At 47.7% G+C, this 20,640-nt stretch overlaps 1 protein-coding gene across 1 annotated transcript; it reads right to left on the bottom strand.

Annotated features, from left to right (window-relative positions):
- Positions 1-1,438: 1,438 nt before the first annotated feature.
- Znf606 (zinc finger protein 606) lies at positions 1,439-19,179 on the bottom strand. Its single transcript, XM_090322058.1, has 7 exons — positions 19,105-19,179; positions 18,303-18,358; positions 16,797-16,853; positions 16,189-16,265; positions 9,650-9,776; positions 9,322-9,417; positions 1,439-4,450 (listed from the first exon to the last, which is right to left on the bottom strand). The coding sequence occupies exons 2-7, from the start codon at positions 18,331-18,333 to the stop codon at positions 2,493-2,495; spliced, it is 2,346 nt and encodes a 781-aa protein (XP_090178184.1). The 5' UTR covers positions 18,334-18,358; positions 19,105-19,179; the 3' UTR covers positions 1,439-2,492.
- Between the last annotated feature and the right edge of the window lie 1,461 nt (positions 19,180-20,640).

Here is a 20,640-nt window from a genome sequence, read left to right as displayed (position 1 = left end):
GGAAGGCCTACCATGAAAGCAAGGACTTGCTGCTACATGCAACTTATGCCACTGGAGCAGAAATTTTTCTATGAGGGCATAAGGCAGGGTGGTTTCCAGGGTAAACACAGAAGTGTCTGGAGACCTGGGCCCTCACAGCTCAAAGGCAGTGCCACAGAAAGCCCAGCCCTTCTTGTCCTCTCAGTGTGGTCTGGTTCCTAGCACGCCATTTTCTGGTCCACAAGACATTACTGAAGCCCTCCCACTGTCCCACCTCAAGTCTGATGTTGGCCTACAAGTTCATGCTGAAGCCCTTTCTCCCCCAGAGCCCTCTCATTTCTAGTGTCTGTCCACAGGGACTCACAGAAACCTCCCAGGGTCCCCTCATTTCTGGTGTCTGTCCACAAGGACTCACAGAAACCTCCCAGGGCCCCCTCACTTCCGGTGTCTGTCCACAAGGACTCACGGAAACCTCCCAGGGTCCCCTCACTTTCTGTGTCTGTCCACAAGGACTCACGGAAACCTCCCAGGGCCCCCTCATTTCTGGTGTCTGTCCACAAGGACTCACAGAAACCTCCCAGGGCTCCCTCACTCTGGTGTCTGTCCACAATGACTCATGGAAACCTCCCAGAGTCCCCTTATTTCTGGTGTCTGTCCACAAGGACTCATGGAAACCTCCCAGGGCTCCCTCACTTCTGGTGTCTGTCCACAAGGACTCATAGAAACATCTCAAGCTCCCTTACTTCTGGTGTCTGTCCACAGGAAACAGAAACCTCCCAGGGTGCCTTCTTGTGTCCTGTGTCAGTCCACAAGGCTATGCCAATGTCCTTCTCTGAACTGACTGCCTGAGGACTCTTTGCCTGTCTCCTCAAAACTTCCATCCCTCCTCCCTGTGGCCTCTTCTTTAGTCCACCTCTTTCTTCACAATGGATCCTAAATGTTTAATCCAGACTTCCCCATATGCCAAAGGGAAATCAGCTCTTATTTACCAGAAATTTGCAGTCTTCACAGTGATTCTAGCCTTCTCGTCAGTCATGGGGCTTGAACTCAGGGCCTTGGTGCTGTCTCTGAACCTCTTTATGCTCTCTTCAGCCATAGTGGTATTTCCAGCTTTTAAGTGGTTAATTGGATACAAGAATCTCTCGGGGACCTTTCTGCCTGGGCTGGCTTTGAACCACAGCGCTCAGATCCCGGCCTCCTGCGTAACTAGGATTATATGCATGAGCCACTGGCACCCAGCACACTTTTCCACTTCAAGACACAACTCTACTTCCCACAGTGATTATACATGTCTAATCTAGACCTCCCAATATTCCAAGAAGAAATTAGTTCTCATTTATTAGAAATCCTTTGGGACACAGGAGACATTAATTTCTCATTGCTTAGGATTTTCTTACATTTTATTATCAAATCTTTACTAACAAAACACTGAATAAAATTGAGAAAAAGTATTAAAACATCACCAGAAAGCATTACATAGTGGTTAGAAACTCAGCTGCTGCATTCTTTTCTAGCTATGGTCCTTGGATATGTTCCCATAGTCTCTGTTTCAGTTCCCCCATTTGTTCAGCTGGACAGTACCTACCCCCAAGCTAGAGGGCTTGCACAATATCTGAAATAAACATCTAAAAGAAGGCCCAGCACATGGTGTGTGCTATATATACTTGTAAAACAAACCATATTTTTTTTCTTAAATTAATTGGGCTAATTTCTCCCTGACCTAACAGATCCTTCTCCATGTACTTATATTTAGATTTGTTAGGACAGATATGTACAGACAATTGGATGTAGTGTCCATAACTGTAATAGAGCAAATCACATCTAAATCAAATTACAAACTACCAACTCAAGAACTGCAGTTGACACTGCAACAGACACAAACCCTATGGGTTATTAAACATCACCTGTTCTAACATCAGTTTTACTTCTAGGTGACCACTTTCCTACCATTAGGGACTTTACTAAGCTATTCTAAAGAGGTAAATCTTGAGCAGCAGTTAATACTCTACTCAATACTATTTGCTTCCTCAAATTCAGATTTGGTAGTCCATATTTTATCTCTTAAAGAGCACCTAGACTCCTTTAAGTAGAAAAAAAAATCTATCTGTACTTCTAGCATTATGCAAAAAACTTTCCATCCAACCTTCTAGGTAGATGAAAAACAATTTACTTCCCATTATAAATACTCTGTCAGTACAAAAATTTCCACTTAGCAATGCACACTCATCTACAACCAGGGAAGTGCCCTCACTAAGTAATGCTTCATTCCTAAATCATGTTCCTCAAGTGTAGGACATGTGGGGAATATCTGTAATTATCTGGTGCTGAATATGGGCTGTGGAACCAATAAAAGCTTTTCTCTGCTCGTTTCTTCCAAAGCTACTTCCTACTGAATAATAAAGGCAGAAGTTTTATTGAACTCTCAGTACAACAAAACCCAAACCAAAAAACCCTTTCCATCTTGCTTACACTAACGGGGTCATTTTTAATGCTTTATGTGACTGAGTCCTCAGTCACCGTCTCTCTTCACCATGGCTCCTCTGGTGCTGGAGCAGGGCCGAGTGACCACTGAAAGATCGCCCACAGTCATTGCATATAAAGCGTTTTTCTCCGCTGTGCATTCTCTGGTGGATAATCAGGGAAGAGTTCTTACAGAATGCTTTCTCACAGTGACTGCATTTGTAGGGCTTTTCTCCAGTATGGTTTCTCAGGTGCACAATAAGAGAAGAACTCTCATTAAATGCCTTTCCACACTCATTACATCGGTATGGTTTCTCTCCAGTGTGAGTCCTTCGGTGTGCAATGAGGTGAGAACTACAGTTAAAGGACCTGTCACACTGATTGCACTTATAGGGCTTCTCACCAGTGTGGATTCTCCGATGAGCCACAAGGTGGCAGCTCTGGCTGAAGGACTTCCCGCATTTGTTACACTCATAGGGTTTTTCCCCAGTGTGAGTCCTTTGATGCCTAACAAGGTGAGCCATCTGGCTGCAGGACTTCCCACACTTATTGCATTCATAGGGTTTAACTCCTGAATGAATTACCTCATGCTTTGTAAGGGCTGAGCGCTCTCTGAAAGCTTTGCCACATTCCTGACAGTTGTAGGGTTTCTCACCCGTGTGAGTTCTCTGATGTGCAATAAGATGGGAGCTCCAGCTGAAGGACTTTCCACATTCAGTACACTTATACGGCTTCGCTCCGGAATGTGTTCTTTCGTGTTTACTAAGGGCTGAATAATCCCTAAAAGCCTTCTCACATTCGTCACATTTAAAGGGCTTCTCTCCAGTGTGCATCCTCATATGGGCAATAAGATGAGAGCTCCAGCTGAAGGATTTCCCACATTCAGTACATTCAAAAGGCTTCTCTCCAGTATGAGTTCTCTGATGTCCAATGAGGTGGGAGTTCCAGTTGAAAGATTTCCCACATTCATTACAAACGTAAGGTTTCTCTCCCGTATGAATTCTCTTGTGTACAATGAGATGAGAATTCCAGCTGAAGGCTTTTCCACATTTGTTACATTCATAGGGTTTTATTCCAGTGTGAGTTCGTTCGTGTTTAGTAAGGGCCGAACGATTTCTAAATACTTTCCCACATTTATCACATTCATAAGGTTTCTCTCCAGCATGAGCTTTATGTTGGATAAGGTAAGAGCTCCAGATGAAAGATGTTCCACACTCATTATATTCATAGGGTTTCTCTGTGGTGTAAGTGCTTGTCTGTTGAGCAAGGAATGAGTCATATCCAAAGACTTTTTCCCACTCATTATATTTATAAACTTTCTCGGTGGGACCAATTTTTTGATGCTCCATAAAGGATGAGAAGTAGAAGATATTCTCATATTCTTTGTAACACTGGTTTTCTTCACTACAGAGTCTTGGATGTTCATTACATGATGGGCTCCGGTTAAAGACTTGATGGCATTCTTTATATTCGTAGAGTTTTTCTCCTGTGTGTATCCCTTTACGATCACCAAACTGCATGATGTGGTTGAAAGCTTTAACAGCATCAGTACATTTTAAAAGATTTTCTCCAGTCTGCATTCTTACAGGGTAAATAGGTTGAATGGAGTGGTAGAAGGCTTGGTCATGATCAGTACTTTTACAGCTAACCTTATCTGCATACATTAGGGCTGAGTTGTACCTCCAACTTTCAGCATGTTTTTCAGGCTTAGAGAAGTGTTCTAACTGAGAAACTCTCTGAGATGGAACAAAATTTAAGCTCTGGCTATACTCTGTTCCAAGTCCACAGAATTCAGAACCTCTTTGGGACAGTACTTGTTTTTGCATGAAGACCATCTGCCTCATTGCTGTACTCTGGCTCACTTCGAGCTGGTCTTTACATTCCCAGACTCCCAACCTGGAGAGCCAAGGCTCTTTCCATACATATTGTTCCAACTTCATGCTACCGGGTTGCTCTTCAAAAACACTGTGTGTTGGGATCAGTGTTTTGCTTTCAAGACTTCTCATCCATTCTGAAACAAACAAAAGAGCTGCTAGTACACAGAGAAAGACTCTGGGAGAGGGTGGAAATAGTATTTTTTTTTTTGCCAGTCCTGGGCTTGAGCTCAGGGCCTGAGCACTGTCCTTGGACTTTCTCAAGGCCAGAGCTCTACCACTTGAGCCTCAGCACCACTTCCGGCTTTTTTTCTATGTATGTGGTACCGAGGAATCGAACCCAGGTCTTCATGCATGCTAGGCAAGCACTTTAACCACTAGGCCAAACTCCCGGCCCCGGAAATAGTATTATTAAAAGCAAGAATAAGCAGGGCACTGTGGCACATGCCTGTAATCCTAGCTACTCAAGAGGCTGAGATCTGCGGATCACATTTTAAAGCCAGCTCAGGCACTAAAGTTTATGAGACTCTTCTCTACAATTAACCACCAGAAAATGGGAAGTGGCACTGTGGATTAAGCGGTAGGGCAGTAGCCTTGAGCTGAAGAGCTCAGGGACAGTGTCCAGGCCCAGAGTTCGAGCCCCACTACTCACAAAAAAAAAGCAAGAATAAATTTGTTTTTAATTACAGACTTTCTTGAAAGCCAGAGAATTACCAAATAGAGAACACTGAAAAGTGTTAAACAAGCAGAACACAGAGTGTGTAACATCTGAAAAAAGGTTCAGAAAACCAGTGAAACCTGGACTCTGTCCCTGAGCTTTTGTGCTCAAGGCTAATGCTCTACCACTCAAAAGCCGCAGTTACACTTCTGGGGTTTTGTTTTATTTATTTATTTTGTAGTTTAGAGGAGATAAGAGTCTTATGGACTTTTCCTCATATCTTAGCTTCCCGAGTAGCTAGCATTACAGGTGTGAGCCACTAGTCCCCAGTTAGGATCAGAATTTTAAGTGCATAAAAGAGTTAACTTCAGAGTTGAGCTACTCAAACCTTGTACAATATAAAGATGGCTGTTTCATGACTGGCCTTTAGCTGCCTCAAAGAATTGAGATCTTAAAAAGCCAAAACTGGTAAGAGACCTTGTTCAATGCCTTGAGTATACTGCACCAATTTCTCTAGAATGCATTCTGTCAAAATACTGTCATTTCAGGGAACAAACCATTTCTCTGTGTGCCTCCATAACAAATCTCTCTCCATAAATACCCTGGACATCCACTTAAGACTCAAACAAGGTTCTGGGAAAATACTAACAGAAGCTTACACCAGACTTACCCTGGACTCAGCTCCATGTACTTTTCCCTCTGCCAATGTTGCATTGTATCCTTTCACTGTAATAAACTGTAACTTTGAGGATGGCTTTTGAGCCTGTGAGACATTGGAGTAGTCTTTAGACCCTGATAAAAGGACCTAGTAAATTCTATTAAGGAAAAAAAAAGTAAGAAAGACTGACTTAACAAAGGATGAGAACCAAGCTGGGGATGTGGCTCAGTAGAGTGTTTATGTAGCAGGCACAAGGCCCTGGTTATGGTCCCTAGTGCCACAGGGGAGGGAGGACGATGAGTACTGAGGCCCCCAGCAAGTAATATTTAAATCATTAATGTCCTAAAAATGAGGCAGATTGAGATAACATTATTACTAAAAAACTTCAAGTCAGGATGTCATCTTTGATAAAATGCTATTGCACTAGCTCCTGTTCCACTGAGTCAAGTCAACCACACAAGGTTCAGCTGGGTGCTGGCAACTGACTCATGCCTGCAATCCTACCTACCTGGGAGGCTAAACATGCTATGATAGAGATTCAAGGCCAATCTGGGCAGAAAAGTTCATAAGACACCTCACTCCATAACTGGGCACAGGAGTGAGTTCTGTCATCCTGCTTATTCTTGCTTTTAATAATACTATTTCCGGGGCCGGGAGTTTGGCCTAGTGGTTAAAGTGCTTGCCTAGCATGCATGAAGACCCGGGTTCGATTCCTCGGTACCACATACATAGAAAAAAGCCAGAAGTGGTGCTGAGGCTCAAGTGGTAGAGTTCTAGCCTTGAGAAAGTCCAAGGACAGTGCTCAGGCCCTGAGCTCAAGCCCACGACTGGCAAAAAAAAAAAAATCTAAACCTTTAGAACAATGACATAAGTGACAGATTGGAAAGATAGCACGATAGGATCAAACAACCCTAGGAGTTAGTTTGACAATCTTTACATTATCCTTACTGGGCTTTCCTTGTGATTGAGTGAGAATGAATGAATTCCACAAAACAGCTAACAAATTATATACGTAGATATCAGCAGCAGTATGTCATTACTGCTGAGGGGTCAACCTTCCAATAATCAAAGTAGTCTGCATGAGTCCTGCTGCCACTGTGACAAGTTATCAAACGTCCAACGGCTTACAACAACACAGATGTATTATCATACAGTCATGGGAGTCAGTAATCCGGAATGGCTTTTTCTGGGCAAAAATAAAGCGGTGAGTAGAGATGATCTATTTCAGAATCTCCAGGGAAGATCACGTCTGGATTCTAGAACCTGCTGGCACTCTCTGGCTTCCAGATATTCCATTTCCAAAGCAAATCAGCTCAACCTCTATTTCCATCATGACATGTCCCCTTTGTGATCTCAGACCCTTCTGGGTGCGTTGTGCAAGTGAAGCAAGTGCTCTGTCCCTGAGCGCATCCCCAGCCATGCCGCCTCCTACCCAAGCATCCCAGGAAAATCTACCTCCAGGTCCTTTAGTCATGCCTGAAAAGCCCTCTTTTCCACGTGGGGTGCTGTATTCACAAGTTATGCCGACTGCGACCTGACTACCTAATGGAGTGGCATTGTTTAGCTCCCACCTGTCTCTGTAGGTACGCAGCAAGGGCTCGCTTACCTCAGCCCATGTATAAAGCTGAGACCCTAGCTGAAGAATAACAAAGCCCAAACATCTGAGGTATAGTGCAAATGTTAGACACCTATACAGTAAGTACAAGACTTTGAATTCAAACCCCAGTACCCACTACAAAAAATCCAGGTATTGCAGGCTGTGGTGGCTCACGCCTGTCATCCCAGCTTCTCAGGAGGCTGAGATCTGAGGATCGTGGTTCAAAGCCAGCCCAGGAACAAAGTCGGTGAGACACGGGGTCAGGAATTTGGCCTAGTGGTAGAGTACTTTCCTAGCATGCACAAAGACCTAGGTTTGATTCCCCAGTACCACATACATAGAAAAAGCCAGAAGTGGTGCTTCAGAATCTCCAAAATGAAAATACACTGATGAAAAATAATTTACAAATTCGTATATATTGTAATTGCATAAAGAAATCCTATAAAAGCCAGGTACTGGTGGGTCATACCTAAAATGATAGCTACTTGGAAGGTAGTTTAGAAGTTAAAGCTAATCCAAACAGACAAATCTGAGACTCTTATCTCCCAACTAACCAGCAAAGTCAGAAGTGGAGATATGGCTCAAGTGGTAGAACCCCATCCCTAAGCAAAAAAGCTAAAGAGCATGAGGCCCTAAATTCAAGCCCCAAAACTAGCACAAAAAGAAAGGAAAGGGCTGAGAGTGTGGCCTAGTGGTAGATTGCTTGCCTAGCATGCACAAAGACCTGGGTTTGATTCCTCTGTACCACATACATAGAAAAAAGCCAGAAGTGGTGCTGAGGCTCAAGTGGTAGAGCTCTAGCCTTGAGAAAGACCAAGGACAGTGCTCAGGCCCTGAGTTCAAGCCTGGGGCTGGCAAAAAAAATAAGAGTCTCAAGAAAGAAAGTGGACTGGGCAAGGTGGCTTACACCTGTAATCCTAGTTACTTAGGAGGCTGAGATCTGAGGATCACGGTTCAAAGCCAGCCTGGGCAACACAAAGCCCACAAAGCCAAGACACCCTTATCTCCAATTAATCAAGAGATTCTTATCTCTAATTAATCACTAGAAAAGGGGAAGTAGGACTGTGGCTCAAGAGTAAGGCAGTAGCCTAGAGCTGAAGAACTCAGGGACAGTACCCAAGCCAGAGTTCAACTCAGGGACAGTACCCAAGCCAGAGTTCAACTCAGGGACAGTACCCAAGCCACAGTTCAACTCAGGGACAGTACCCAAGCCAGAGTTCAACTCAGGGACAGTACCCAAGCCAGAGTTCAAGCTCCATGAGCCACACCAAAAAAAAAAAAAAACAGAAAGAAAGAAAAGAAGAAAGGAAGTGGGAGGGGAGTTGTCACACTGAAACAGATGTATGGGGACAACAGGCCAGCCAGCTGAAGAGTCATCTCACCTAATCATACCACTAATATACATACACCTCAAGTCTTTGAAATAAACTCCTGTCAGCCACAGTTTCCTATGAGGAAAGGACTTGCCCCAAATCCTGATGCATGGGAAGAGGGCTCTCTCCGGTGGCCTCAGCTCCACAAGGGGAAAGGCTTCATTCTCAGGTCTGCTTCAGCCTTCTTTCTTTGGATGTAGAACCAGTAGGATTTAAAGGATGATAAACAGAAAGCATTCTATCCTGACCCAAGATTAATGTCAAGTGCTTGCCTGGGTGCCAGTGGGTAAGAGCAGAGTACAAATGAGTATACACTCACTTTAGCTTACACATACACTGGGGCTTTGAAGTTTTTGAACCATATGAATGCATTACCTATATAAAAATAGCTATTTTTTCTGTTTGCTTCTTGTTTTTTGAAAGAAATGTTTGTGGCCCTAGCTATATTTGCCAATAATGGAAATAATAAAGATTAAAAACTAGGTAAAGGAATGAGAAGTCATTTTAAAGGGAAAAAAACTGAGCCTATGCGTGTCCTGAGAAGAACATACACAAGTGAAGAAAACTCACTATGCAAAAGCTACTATCTTATTAATAAGGCAAGATATCATAGTAATAAAGTATAAATATGTTAGTTTCCATAGAGGAAGGAAAATAAACACAATGAGGAAAAATCCTCGGAAGGAATTCTGAAATTATGCAGAAGATAACTAACTCCTCACCTGGACCTGTGCTTTGAGAATACGCTTGTTCCATCAACCATGGCTCTTCACCTTGTTCCAGCAGGGAGATGACCTCGGGCTTGGCAATCTGATTCCCTGTGTATGGAGGAACAATAAGATGGTTGGGTTCTAAGCTTCACAGGACACAAAGGAGGTCCCCCTTGCTCCTTTCCCATGAGTAGCATCAGCACAGCCATGTGTACTTCTATTCCCGGGTCTCAGGGATCAAGATGATCTCAGCCCTTCTGAGACTCAACCCCTTCTCTGAATGAGTAGCTCTTTAAAATTACAGCAGCTTCACTGACTTGGGTGGCACTGTCTTTCTTACCCAGAGACAGGAGGTGCCCATAGGTCTCCAGCATCACATCCCGGTACAGAGTCCTCTGAACAAGGTCTAGTTGCCCCCACTCTTCTTGGGTGAAGTCTACAGCCACATCCTTGAAGGTTACTGGTTCCTAAAAGAACACACATATTCCTTCTCAACCCGAGGCCACACCCTCCAATGTGTCTGGGGACAGAATGAGGCTGAAAGCCCTAGGGAAAAAAGAAGGTACTAGAAAATGTCCTACCCATATAATCAAGATAATGACGGATGCACAGCAGGTCTCAATGAAGACCAGCCAAGGGCTCACATTTGGGATATCTGTGTGTGGTACTCTGGGGCTTGAGCTCAGGGCCTGGGCACTATCTCTGAGCTTTTTTGCTCAAGAGTAGCACTCCACCACTCGAGCCACAGCTCTACTTCTAGGTTTCTGGTGGTTAACTGGAGATAAGTCACAGACTTTCCAATCTGTGCTGGCTTTGAACCTCAGTCCTCAGATCTCCGCCTTCTGGATAGCTAGGATTACAGGTGAGAGCCACTCATATCCTGCTTGGATATACACGAAAGGCATTAAGTTATAGAAACCATAGCAGAGATGAGCTCTCCTAAGATTCTGGCCCAGTTCTAGTAATTCTGGCCAACGTGGACAAGATTTCCACCTCCACCTTTCTGAAAATGCAGACAATAAGTCCAAGACCAGAGGAAGTACAGGCTAAAACACTGCAGGCTAGAGACCGTGGGTTGGGAGGGCTTTTGTTACAATATGTGAATTTAGAACCTGGAAAGTGATTCAGACACATCTATCTCCCCTGGCTCAGAAAGGAAGCTTCCATTCACAGATGCCCTCAACCCAAGGACTGGATAAGCAGAATGCTCCTAAACAGCTTGGGCCAAGATCAATCAGTTATAGTATCTGCGCTAAAGTTGGATAAAATCCAAACTGGTGGGCCGGGAGTTTGGCCTAGTGGTTAAAGTGTTTGCCTAGCATGCATGAAGACCCAGGTTCGATTCCTTGGTACCACATACATAGAAAAAAGCTGGAAGTGGTGCTGAGGCTCAAGTGGTAGAGCTCTAGCCTTGAGAAAGTCCAAGGACAGTGCTCAGGCCCTGAGCTCAAGCCCAGGACTGGCAAAAATAAAAAAAAAAAAAAATCTAAACTGGTGCCAGGTGTGGTAGCTCACGCCTGTAATCCTAGCTACTCAGGAGGCTGTGGTCTGAGGATCGAAGTTCAAAGCCAGCCAGGCACTAAAGACAGTGAGACTCTTAGCTCCAATTAACTACTAGAAAACCGGAAGTGGGGCTGTGGCTCACAGGGTAGGGTGGTAGGCTTGAGCTGAAGAGCTCAGGGACAGCACCCAAGCCCAGAGTTCAAGCCCCATGATCAAAAAATAAATAAAAATAAAACCAAGAAACCTTACTAGAAAACACAATAAAATGAATAAGCAGGCACATGCTGGTGGCTCTAGCTACTCAGGAGCCTCAGACCTGAGGATTGAGGTTTAAAGCCAGCCCTAGGGAAAAGTTTCCAAGACTTCATCTTTAATTAGCTGGCTGGAGACATGGATCAACCTGTTTAGAACCAGCCATGAGCAAACTGGCTAAGCATGAGGTCTTCAGTTCAAACCCTGGTTCAGGGGGCCAGGAGTTTGTCCTAGTGGTAGAGTGCTCACCTAGCATGCACGAAGACCCTGGTTTGATTCCTAAGTACCACATACATAGAAAAGCCAATAAGTGGTGCTGTGGCTCAAGTGGCAGAGTGCTGGCCTTGAGAAAGTCCAAGGACAGGGCTCAGGCCCTAAGTTCATGCCCTAGGACTGGCAAAAAAAAAAAAGTTGTAAACAGAATGAAAACACTTCCAATATAAGAATATGATTGAGGCCGGGAGTTTGGCCTAGTGGTAGAGTGCTTGCCTAGCATGCACGAAGACCCGGGTTCGATTCCTTGGTACCACATACTTAGAAAAAGCCAGAAGTGGTGCTGAAGCTCACGTGGTAGAGTTCCAGCCTTGAGAAAAATCCAAGGACAGTGCTCAGGCCCTGAGTTCAAGCCCAGGACTGGCAAAAAAAAAAAAAAAAAAAAGAATATGATTGAGGAAGACTATGTGGGAATAAAATGACGGAACACTAACCAGTGTTAATTCAGAAGCATGAGGACCTTATTAATATCAAATCCTTCTGTAATTACAGAATTTGCCTTCCCCACAATGAAAAATGAATTAGAAGACATTACAAACTACACTTGTAGGAGAAAAAAAACAAGACTTGCTAGTCAATAACCCCTTCCTTCGAGTCATCAATCAGGGGCCACACCTCAAAGACACAGAGCATCTTCAGTTTTGAACAGCAAATGGAACGCGAGCAGGGAAGACAAACGGACCGTGTCTGTGTATAGGCAAGGGTGAGAGGCCTCAGGCTGCTGTGGGGTAAAGGTGTGGAACAGGAACGAGCAGGGGATTGCTGTGGGGCCCTTACATTTTCTAATCATATGCTAGGATGGCTTGCAGATACCTAGCAAACATCCTCATCCACATTCAAGCACATGGCACTTTGTACACACATCCATGCGGTTCTCTGGGCATTCCATGCAGATCTGCTCATACACCAGCTGCACACTTAGATCCTATCAGGGTCAAAAAGAAGAGGTGAAAAATGCTGAGCTGGGCCCTAGCTGCCTGCCTTGGGTCTTCTTGAGTTTGCTCCTTCCAGGGAATCTAGAGCCAGGCATACAGCTTCTCTAACACATCTTGTTATTAACAGTCTAGTGGGCATTGCTCCTTTCACTGCAGATAGCGTTCCATTATGTAGGCTGACCTGCTAACTCCTGCCTCAGCATCCCATGTTGTAGCACCACAAATCCCTCACCTATGGAGGGGGTTACACTCTAGAGACCCCTGTGATGGCTGGAAAACTGCATAGTAGGAGCATTATATCTTATATGTTTATTAAGGATTTATAAACCCTTCCACCCTGCTATAAACCTTTATCACTCTTAATAATTTAACATTTTAATTTATTTTCATTTTTGCCAGTCGTGGGGCTTGAGTTCAGAGCCTGAGCACTATCCTTGAACTTTTCTCAAGGCTAGAGCTCTACCACTTGAGCCTCAGCACCACTTCTGGCTTTCTTCTATGTATGTGGTCTTCGTGCATGCTAGGCAAGCATTCTACCACTAGGCCAAACTCCCGGCCCCTAGTTTTAAATTTTTTAGGCAAAATAATTAAAATCTAGAATACCTATATACCACAAAATCCCATGATACAGCAAAAACTATACAATACACTTAAATTATTTTCAAAAAAGCCCCATAAGAGTGAAGCTGCATTAAGCAAACTGTGATACAGCAAGAGACAACTGTACACAACCAACATTTTAATGTAGCTCTTTGCAGAGAAAAGCATAAGCATAGCGAGTATACCCTCCAGTGTGACTGAGCTGGGTATGGAATATTACCATTGTTTTGCCAGGCATGTCTATAACCAAGGACATTTATAGGGATTTGAGGGCATTTCTGCATTTGGGGGCTGATGGTTTTTTAATAGGAAGAAAATTATGACTACTATTATTTCCCACTATTTCCTGAAATAGTAGAATCAGAGCTCCATTGAGCTGACACGTCACTGTCCCATGTCTCCAAAAGCAGATTGCTCAGATAATGAGGGAGGACAGTAACTAGTGTTTTCAGTTAGTGGATGGATGTTTTGTTTCAACATGTCCAATTTGGAGAGAACCATAAGAATCCCAGGTCCCTTTGTGTTCCAGAGAACCTCACTTAATTAAAACTCAATTCAAGTCCAAGTCAGCACCAAAGTGAGGGGGGGTGGGGGGACGGCGTGTGTATGTGTGTGTGTGTGTGTGTGTGTGTGTGTTCTCAGAAATCACAACTCTTCAGACATTAGAGGGTGTTGTTAGTTTAGTTCTGCTTTATTTTCTCAGCAGTTTCTCTAGTGATTCTCAGAAACCCTCACATGAATTAACAGCAGAATGCAGAAAAGTGATTAATCAGGCTTCATAACATTTTATTGTAGCGAACGTCTAGTCCCAGGAGACTGACCTGGCTTCACTGCTGGTGAATCTGTGACAGGGTCTAAAATGGATGCACACATCGTAACAGCAGTGAACCTCAGCCAGCCGGGTTCTGATGCCTCATAATCACCATCCTGCAGGCGCCGTTCAGGCCCTTCTGCTTCCCAGGGACAACAGGCCTGCCATGCGGGGAGAGCACACTGTCGAAGCATTCACCTGTCGGCTTTGGAACTGCAGGAGGCTTTATTCATTCCTTACTGATTAGGGAGTAGGCACACAATCCATATTTTTAAAAATTATCACACAAAAAATGTTATACTACTATCTCGCATGGGCTTGCTTTGTTATTTTAACTTACAGGTAAATGCAAAGAAACTACTATCTTCCATAGCAAGGAACACATTTACTCAAAGAAGTAAATGTAAATGTCATGTGTTAGAAAAAAAAATGAACTTAAAGTCAAGCTAGAGGCATGACTCAAGAAGTAGAGTGCCTGCCTAGCCAGCACAATATTCTGGGTTGAACTCCCATACCACCAAAATCAGACTTAAAATCTCCCATTTATAAATGAAGAAACTTTCAGAAACTGGAAGCAAGAAGGTACATGTAGGTGCCTATCATGAAAATAAATGTCAGTGAAGCCTATGATATGAAAACCTTGAAGCTTTGAAAACATACTTTGAAAGAAGCCAGAAATGAAAGACCTTGTACTACCATTACACTCACACAAAAAGTCCAGGTCTTGCAAATCCACACATAGAAGGGTTGTGGTTGCCAGGAGCTGCGAGCGGAGGAAAAGACTGACCATGAAATGGACTGGGATCTCCTTTTTGGAGTGGCAAAAAACAATCTAAAAATCAGGTATCTGTGAGGGAAGCACCATTCTGTTAAGACCAATGAACCCTACAAGTTAAAAGGGTAACTATAATTTCTGGATTATATTTCAATAAAGCTACTATTAAAGATTTTTTTTTTTTTGGCCAGTCCAGGCACTTGAACTCAGGGCCTGGGCACTGTCCTTGGGTTTTCTTAAGACTAGTAATCTACCACTTGAGCCACAGCACCACTTTGGGCTTTTTCTGTGTATATGGTACCCAGGAATGGAACCCAGGGCTTCATGGTAGACAAGCACTCTATCACTAGGCCACACTCCCTGCCTCCTCTTAAAGATTTTTAACTAGCTGTCCTGAAGTCTCCCCACACCATTTCTATTGCCCTACTTTTCCCAGAGCCACCACTGGGCTCAGTTCCGAAGTCCCCGTCAGACTTCCGTGTATCTTGTCTCCTGCCTCAATCACATCAGTCAGGCTGGAGCCTGAATGCCAGCCAGTTCCACAGCTTGCCCCGCCATCATCAGAGGCACATTCTGGATGACAGAGGCTCCTGCGTTCACCACTTCAAGGCTCCTTATTACCACTGGGATGGAGACCAAGCCCTGCAACAGCATGCAGGACCAGCAGAGCTCAGACTAGCCATTCTAGCCCACCACCTCAGTTTTCACAGCTGAACACTGGCCACAGAGTGCACTCTCTGCCCCCAAAAAAATGTATCTATAGAGCTACAGGAGTCAGACCCCTGCTCACCTCTTGTGCTCATCTGGCTGAGGCTTTCTTCTGCCTCTTAATGTTCTGGGCAGCTTCCCCTCCACAGCACCTCTGTGCCTCCACTGATCTCAGTACAGGCTCCATCTCACCTCCCAAAACATTGCCTGGACAGAGCTGCCAGAGCAAAGGCCTCTCTCCGTACCCAGGCTTCTAGTGTCCTGCAGGACAGCTGTGAGTGGTCATTAGCTGAGCAACAGCCCTGGAAAGGTGTCTCATACCTGGCCCTTTTTCTCACAGCAAGCATGGAGGTTGCTCAAACAAGATCAGCCTGAATAAAATACATAATGAATGGGTCAAAGTGGAAGGAAGAGAAAAGGGGACCATCAGCTAAGATGGTTGTCCTTTGCGTATATGTGTGCTGGTCTTGATGCTTGAACTCTGGGCCTGGGCACTGTCCCTGAGCACTTCAGCTCAAAGCTAGTGCTCTACCTCATTGAGGCACAGGGCCACTTCCGGTTTTCTGGTGATTAATTGGAGATAAGACTCTTGGGAACTTTTGTGCCCAGGCTGGTTCTGAACCAAGATCCTCAGACCTCAGCCTCCTGAGTAACTAGGATTACAGGTGTGAGCCACCAACACCCAGCTAAGCTCATTCATTCTTTTTTTTTTTTTTTTTTTTGCCAGTCCTGGGCTTGAGTTCAGGGCCTGAGCACTCTCCTTGGACTTTCTCAAGGCTAGCACTCTACCACTTGAGCCTCAGCACCACTTCTGGCTTTTTTCTATATATGTGGTACCGAGTGCATGCTAGGCAGGCACTCAACCACTAGGAAATACTCCCGGCCCACTCTTTCATTCTTGAATTGACTCTTGCTGCTGTAATCTGAGAAACCACATTGACCAGATGAGCAGGAAGAACCTAGGTTTCTACTCTGGGCACATGCACAGTGACCATTCATGTAAAGACAGAAGCCCCTCTCACCTGGACCCAGGGTGTGGGGAGCCCAGCTATCTGCTCCCTATCCTCCACGTTCCAGGCAGGATCCTGAGGACACAAAGCTGGGAAAGGAAAAAGCAGTCATGGAGTCAGCTCTTCCTGTCAGAAGCCCATTCATCCAGGGACTGTGGAGGGCCAGCCCCTTTCCCCCGACTCCTCCCTTCACGGGTGAGAGAAGAGACCCAGTCCTCTTCTACAGATGAAGAGAATGGAGTTCAGGATTGGTGAGGAGCAATCCTAAAAGGTGGCTCCCTCATGGACCCCTATGCATTATCTCTGAGAAGCAAGGCCTGTTCATAGCCTTCTGGGCCTGGTTTCTAAATGGCCACACACTAATTTTCATGCACTCTGTCCCAAGAAATATCCAGCTTTATGCCCTAGAAATTTTTTTTTTTTGCCAGTCCTGGGCTTGGGCTCAGGGCTTGAGCATTGTCCCTGGATTTTCTCAAGGCTAGGGCTCTATCACTTGAGCCACAGCACCACTTCTGGCTTTTTGCTACGTATGTGGTACCGAGGAATCGAACCCGGATCTTCATGCATGCTAGGCAAGCACAGGGCAGCCAACACAACTGGTGTGGGGCTGGCTGACTCACCACAGGAGGCCCACTGGTCCACAGCCGCTATCTCCCAGGACTGGTCCGGAAGGGCACCTGCACAGAAGAACAAGGTTCGGACTGTGATACAATCTCAGTGACCAACCAGATGGGACAAAATAGGAAGGGAGTATTCCCACAATGGGCTGACAAGACTTCCACATACAGAGCCCAAAGACAGGTGAAAATTCCAATACATTTACACATGAAATGCAGAGCGGATCAGTGTTAACAACTCATTGACGTGACATGGGAAATTAAATGGCTGAAGAATCTGACAAAAGATGTTATTTACCTTTTTAAAAAGCACACAGCAGGAGCTGGGTGCTGGTGGCTCAGGCCTATAGTCCTAAGCTACTCAGGAGGCTGAGATCTGATAATATCAGTTTGAAGCCAGTCTGGGCAGGAATGTCTATTGAGACTCTTATGTCTAATTAACCACCAAAAAGCTGGAAGTGGAAATGTGGTTCAAGTGGTAAAGCACTAGCCTTTAGAGAAAACAACAAAACCAGCACCAAAAAAAAAGTAGTAGAGTACTACTTGATGTCTTAAAGATGAAATGTATCATTGACATCACAAGCATTTTCTTTGGTTGGCCATGGGGTTTGTACTCTAGGCCTTGCCTCTGTCCCTGAACCTCTTTTGCTCAAAACTAATGCTCTACCACTTGAGTCACAGGGCCCCTTCTGGCTTTTTCTGAGTAGTTTATTGGAGATAAGAGTCTCTCAGACTTTCTGCCAAGGCAGCCTTCGAACCCCAATCCTTAGATCTCAGCCTCCTGAGTTGCTAGCATTACAGGTGCCAGCCACCAGCACCCAGCTTAAACATTTTTTTTGTCAGTCCTGGGCTTGAACTCTGGGCCTGAGCACTGTACTTGGGCTTTTTCAAGGCTAGCGCTCTACCACCTGAGCCACAGCACCACTTCTGGCTTTTTCTATGTATGTGGTATTGAGAAATCAAACCTGGGTCTTTGTGCATGCTAGGCAAGCACTCTACCACTAGGCCAAACTCCCAGCCCCTTAAACATCTTTTTTTACTTTAATTTTTTTATTAAAGAATTTATTAACATTGATTTTTACATCATATTTCAAATGACAAATTTAACAAACAAGTGTTCAAGAAGAGAATCTCTATATACAATCACTGGGAACCTTAAACATTTTTTTAAGATAACAAACTGCATATAAATGGTATGTAAGTGAAACATAATGGCAAATGCCAAAAATAAGGAAAGAGTAAAGGCAATGTTTTGAATGTATGTACTGTGCAATTGTCTTTGAGAAACCCCACAAATTGCCAGTATGTCTTAAGAGTTCTTTTCAGGAGCTGAGTAAAAAAAAAAAAAAATTTAAATACTATTACATTGTATTTTATGCCAGTAACTTTCCTCCTCAATCACCAATCAGTTCTAATTCAGTGCCAAAAAGACCGTATTTCATAACTCAGCCCCTCCTCAGCCCTTATGTCTACTGCAGGTCGCTGGAGAAAAACAGAACTTGAACTTACCCCAAGAAGGCCACTGGTTGACTGCTGCCATCCCTGAAGTTTGATCAACCAGGCACCTAGATTAAAAACACACAACTGGTCCTTTCTCACAGAAGACCCAGTGGGAACAAGGAGAGCTCTCGTCCACACAAGCAGCAAAAGACTTCCAGGAAGCATGAGACAAAAGCGCCTAAGGGGCTGCGAGTGAGGCCTGGCGGTAGAGTGCTCCTCGCTCGCAGGAAGCTCTGGGTTTGAGTCCTCAGTTCCACCTCCCCAGCAAGAGCCGCGAGTGGTGCTGGGGCTCCAGGGGGAGAAGCTCAGGGGACAGAGCCCAAGCCCTGAGCCCGAGCGATCCGCGTCACGACAGAACATCCATACCCTCGGGGGCGGGGCGCCCGACCCACGGGATGGCACCTGACGCCCGCGGTCAACTCTCGCTGCAGCGCAGACCCGGGAGGGCCGGGGCGCTGGAGGAGGGGCCGGGGAGGGCCTGCGGAGGCGGCGCTGCGGCCGCGGGCCGTGGGCGCGGCTTGGGACACGCGGGGGCGCCAGCGGCGGGCACGCAGAGGTGCAGGTGTGGCCCGACGTCTGTGTTGTTTCACCTCGGTCCCTAACGCGGCGCCCCCGGGGCCTCTGCCCCTCCGGCGGCCGCACGCCGGTGCCCGGGCGCCGGGTCCTTCCCGGCGGCGAGCCGGCGCGCCAGCCTCGCCCGCCCGCTCGCCAGCCTGGGCCCCGGCCGGGAACCCCGGGCCGCACACCGCCGGCGCCCGGCTCCGCCCGGCCATGCCCAGCAACAAAGCCCGGCCGGCAGCGCAGGACTCACCCGGGACCGCCCGGCCTGGCCGGAAACAAGGGAGTCGAGGGCGGCCGGGAAGAACGGGCGCGGGGCCCGCGCCGGCGCCGCCTCTGCGCGCGAGCTCTCCAGAGCCGCAGGGTGGGCGGAAGCCACGGCCGACGCGACGGCCTCACCTCGACCGCGGACAATGGCGGCAGCTCGCCGGCTTGTCGACAAGGACGCGACGCGGCGGCTTCTGGGAGTCGTAGTTCCAGAGGGTGCGCTTCCTGTGTGTGCCGGAAACGCCGCCGTGGCAGACCCCCCCGCCCCCGTCGGCACCGCCCTCCGCCAGCCTCCGCGGCGCGAGGGCTTCTGGGAGTTGTAGTTCCGCAGGCGTCCGGAGGCGGTGTAAACACCCACGCAGCCATCCACGTACGGGAACCTAGGTGCCCTCCATGCATATTCCGAGCCCTCCTTCGTCTGTCGACTTCCAGTGCCAAGAATATCAGGAACTGCCCCGCCACCTCCGTTCCAGATGACAGAACTTGACGAAACCCTACGTTTTCGACCTGTTTTTCCGTTTTCCTTTGAGTGGCGAGAGAACCAGGGCGCAGGGCTCCCGTGACCTCGGCCTCGCGGGCCGTCGTGGACGTCCACAGTTCCGGAGAGCCCGCGGGAGGGGAGAGGCCGCAGTTCCGGAGAGCCAGCGGGAGGGGAGAGGCCGCAGTTCCGGAGAGCCCGCGGGAAGGGAGAGGCCGCTGCCCGGGGTCGCCCGGCCCCGGCCCCAGGACCCTCCCGAGCACGGCCAGCCAGGCCCCAGGACCCTCCCGAGCAGGGCCAGCCCAGCCCCAGGACCCTCCCGAGCACGGCCAGCCCGGCCCCAGGACCCTCCCGAGCAGGGCCAGCCCGGCCCCAGGACCCTCCCGAGCAGGGCCAGCCCGGCCCCAGGACCCTCCCGAGCAGAGCCAGCCCAGCCCAGCCCCAGGACCCTCCCGAGCAGGGCCAGCCCGGCCCCAGGACCCTCCCGAGCAGGGCCAGCCCGGCCCCAGGACCCTCCCGAGCAGGGCCAGCCCGGCCCCAGGACCCTCCCGAGCAGGGCCAGCCCGGCCCCAGGACCTTCCCGAGCAGGGCCAGCCCGGCCCCAGGACCCTCCCGAGCAGAGCCAGCCCAGCCCGGCCCCAGGACCCTCCCGAGCAGGGCCAGCCCAGCCCCAGGACCCTCCCGAGCAGAGCCAGCCCAGCCCGGCCCCAGGACCCTCCCGAGCAGAGCCAGCCCAGCCCCCAGGACCCTCCCGAGCAGAGCCAGCCCAGCCCCCAGGACCCTCCCAAGCAGGGCCAGCCCAGCCCCAGGACCCTCCCGAGCAGAGCCAGCCCAGCCCCCAGGACCCTCCCGAGCAGGGCCAGCCCAGCCCCAGGACCCTCCCCGAGCAGGGCCAGCCCAGCCCCAGGACCCTCCCGAGCAGAGCCAGCCCAGCCCTGACCCCAGGACCCTCCCGAGCAGGGCCAGCCCAGCCCGGCCCCAGGACCCTCCCGAGCAGGGCCAGCCCAGCCCCGACCCCAGGACCCTCCCGAGCAGGGCCAGCCC

The sequence above is a fragment of the Megascapheus bottae genome, chromosome 31, assembly GCF_031878675.1.
Source record: "Megascapheus bottae isolate mThoBot1 chromosome 31, mThoBot2.hap1, whole genome shotgun sequence".
Taxonomy (NCBI): Eukaryota; Metazoa; Chordata; class Mammalia; order Rodentia; family Geomyidae; genus Megascapheus; species Megascapheus bottae.
The sequence above is the reverse complement of the archived record's forward strand: the minus strand, read 5'-3'. Positions and strand labels throughout refer to the sequence as shown.

Excerpts from the sequence above, each read along its gene's own strand:
- Znf606 (XM_090322058.1), bottom strand. The coding sequence starts at position 18,333 with ATGGCAGCAGTCAACCAGTGGCCTTCTTGGG. Across the intron at positions 9,418-9,649 it reads TGGGCACCTCCTGTCTCTGG|GGAATCAGATTGCCAAGCCC; the intron begins GTAAGAAAGACA and ends CTCCATACACAG. Across the intron at positions 4,451-9,321 it reads TTCTCAAAGCACAGGTCCAG|AATGGATGAGAAGTCTTGAA; the intron begins GTGAGGAGTTAG and ends TGTTTGTTTCAG.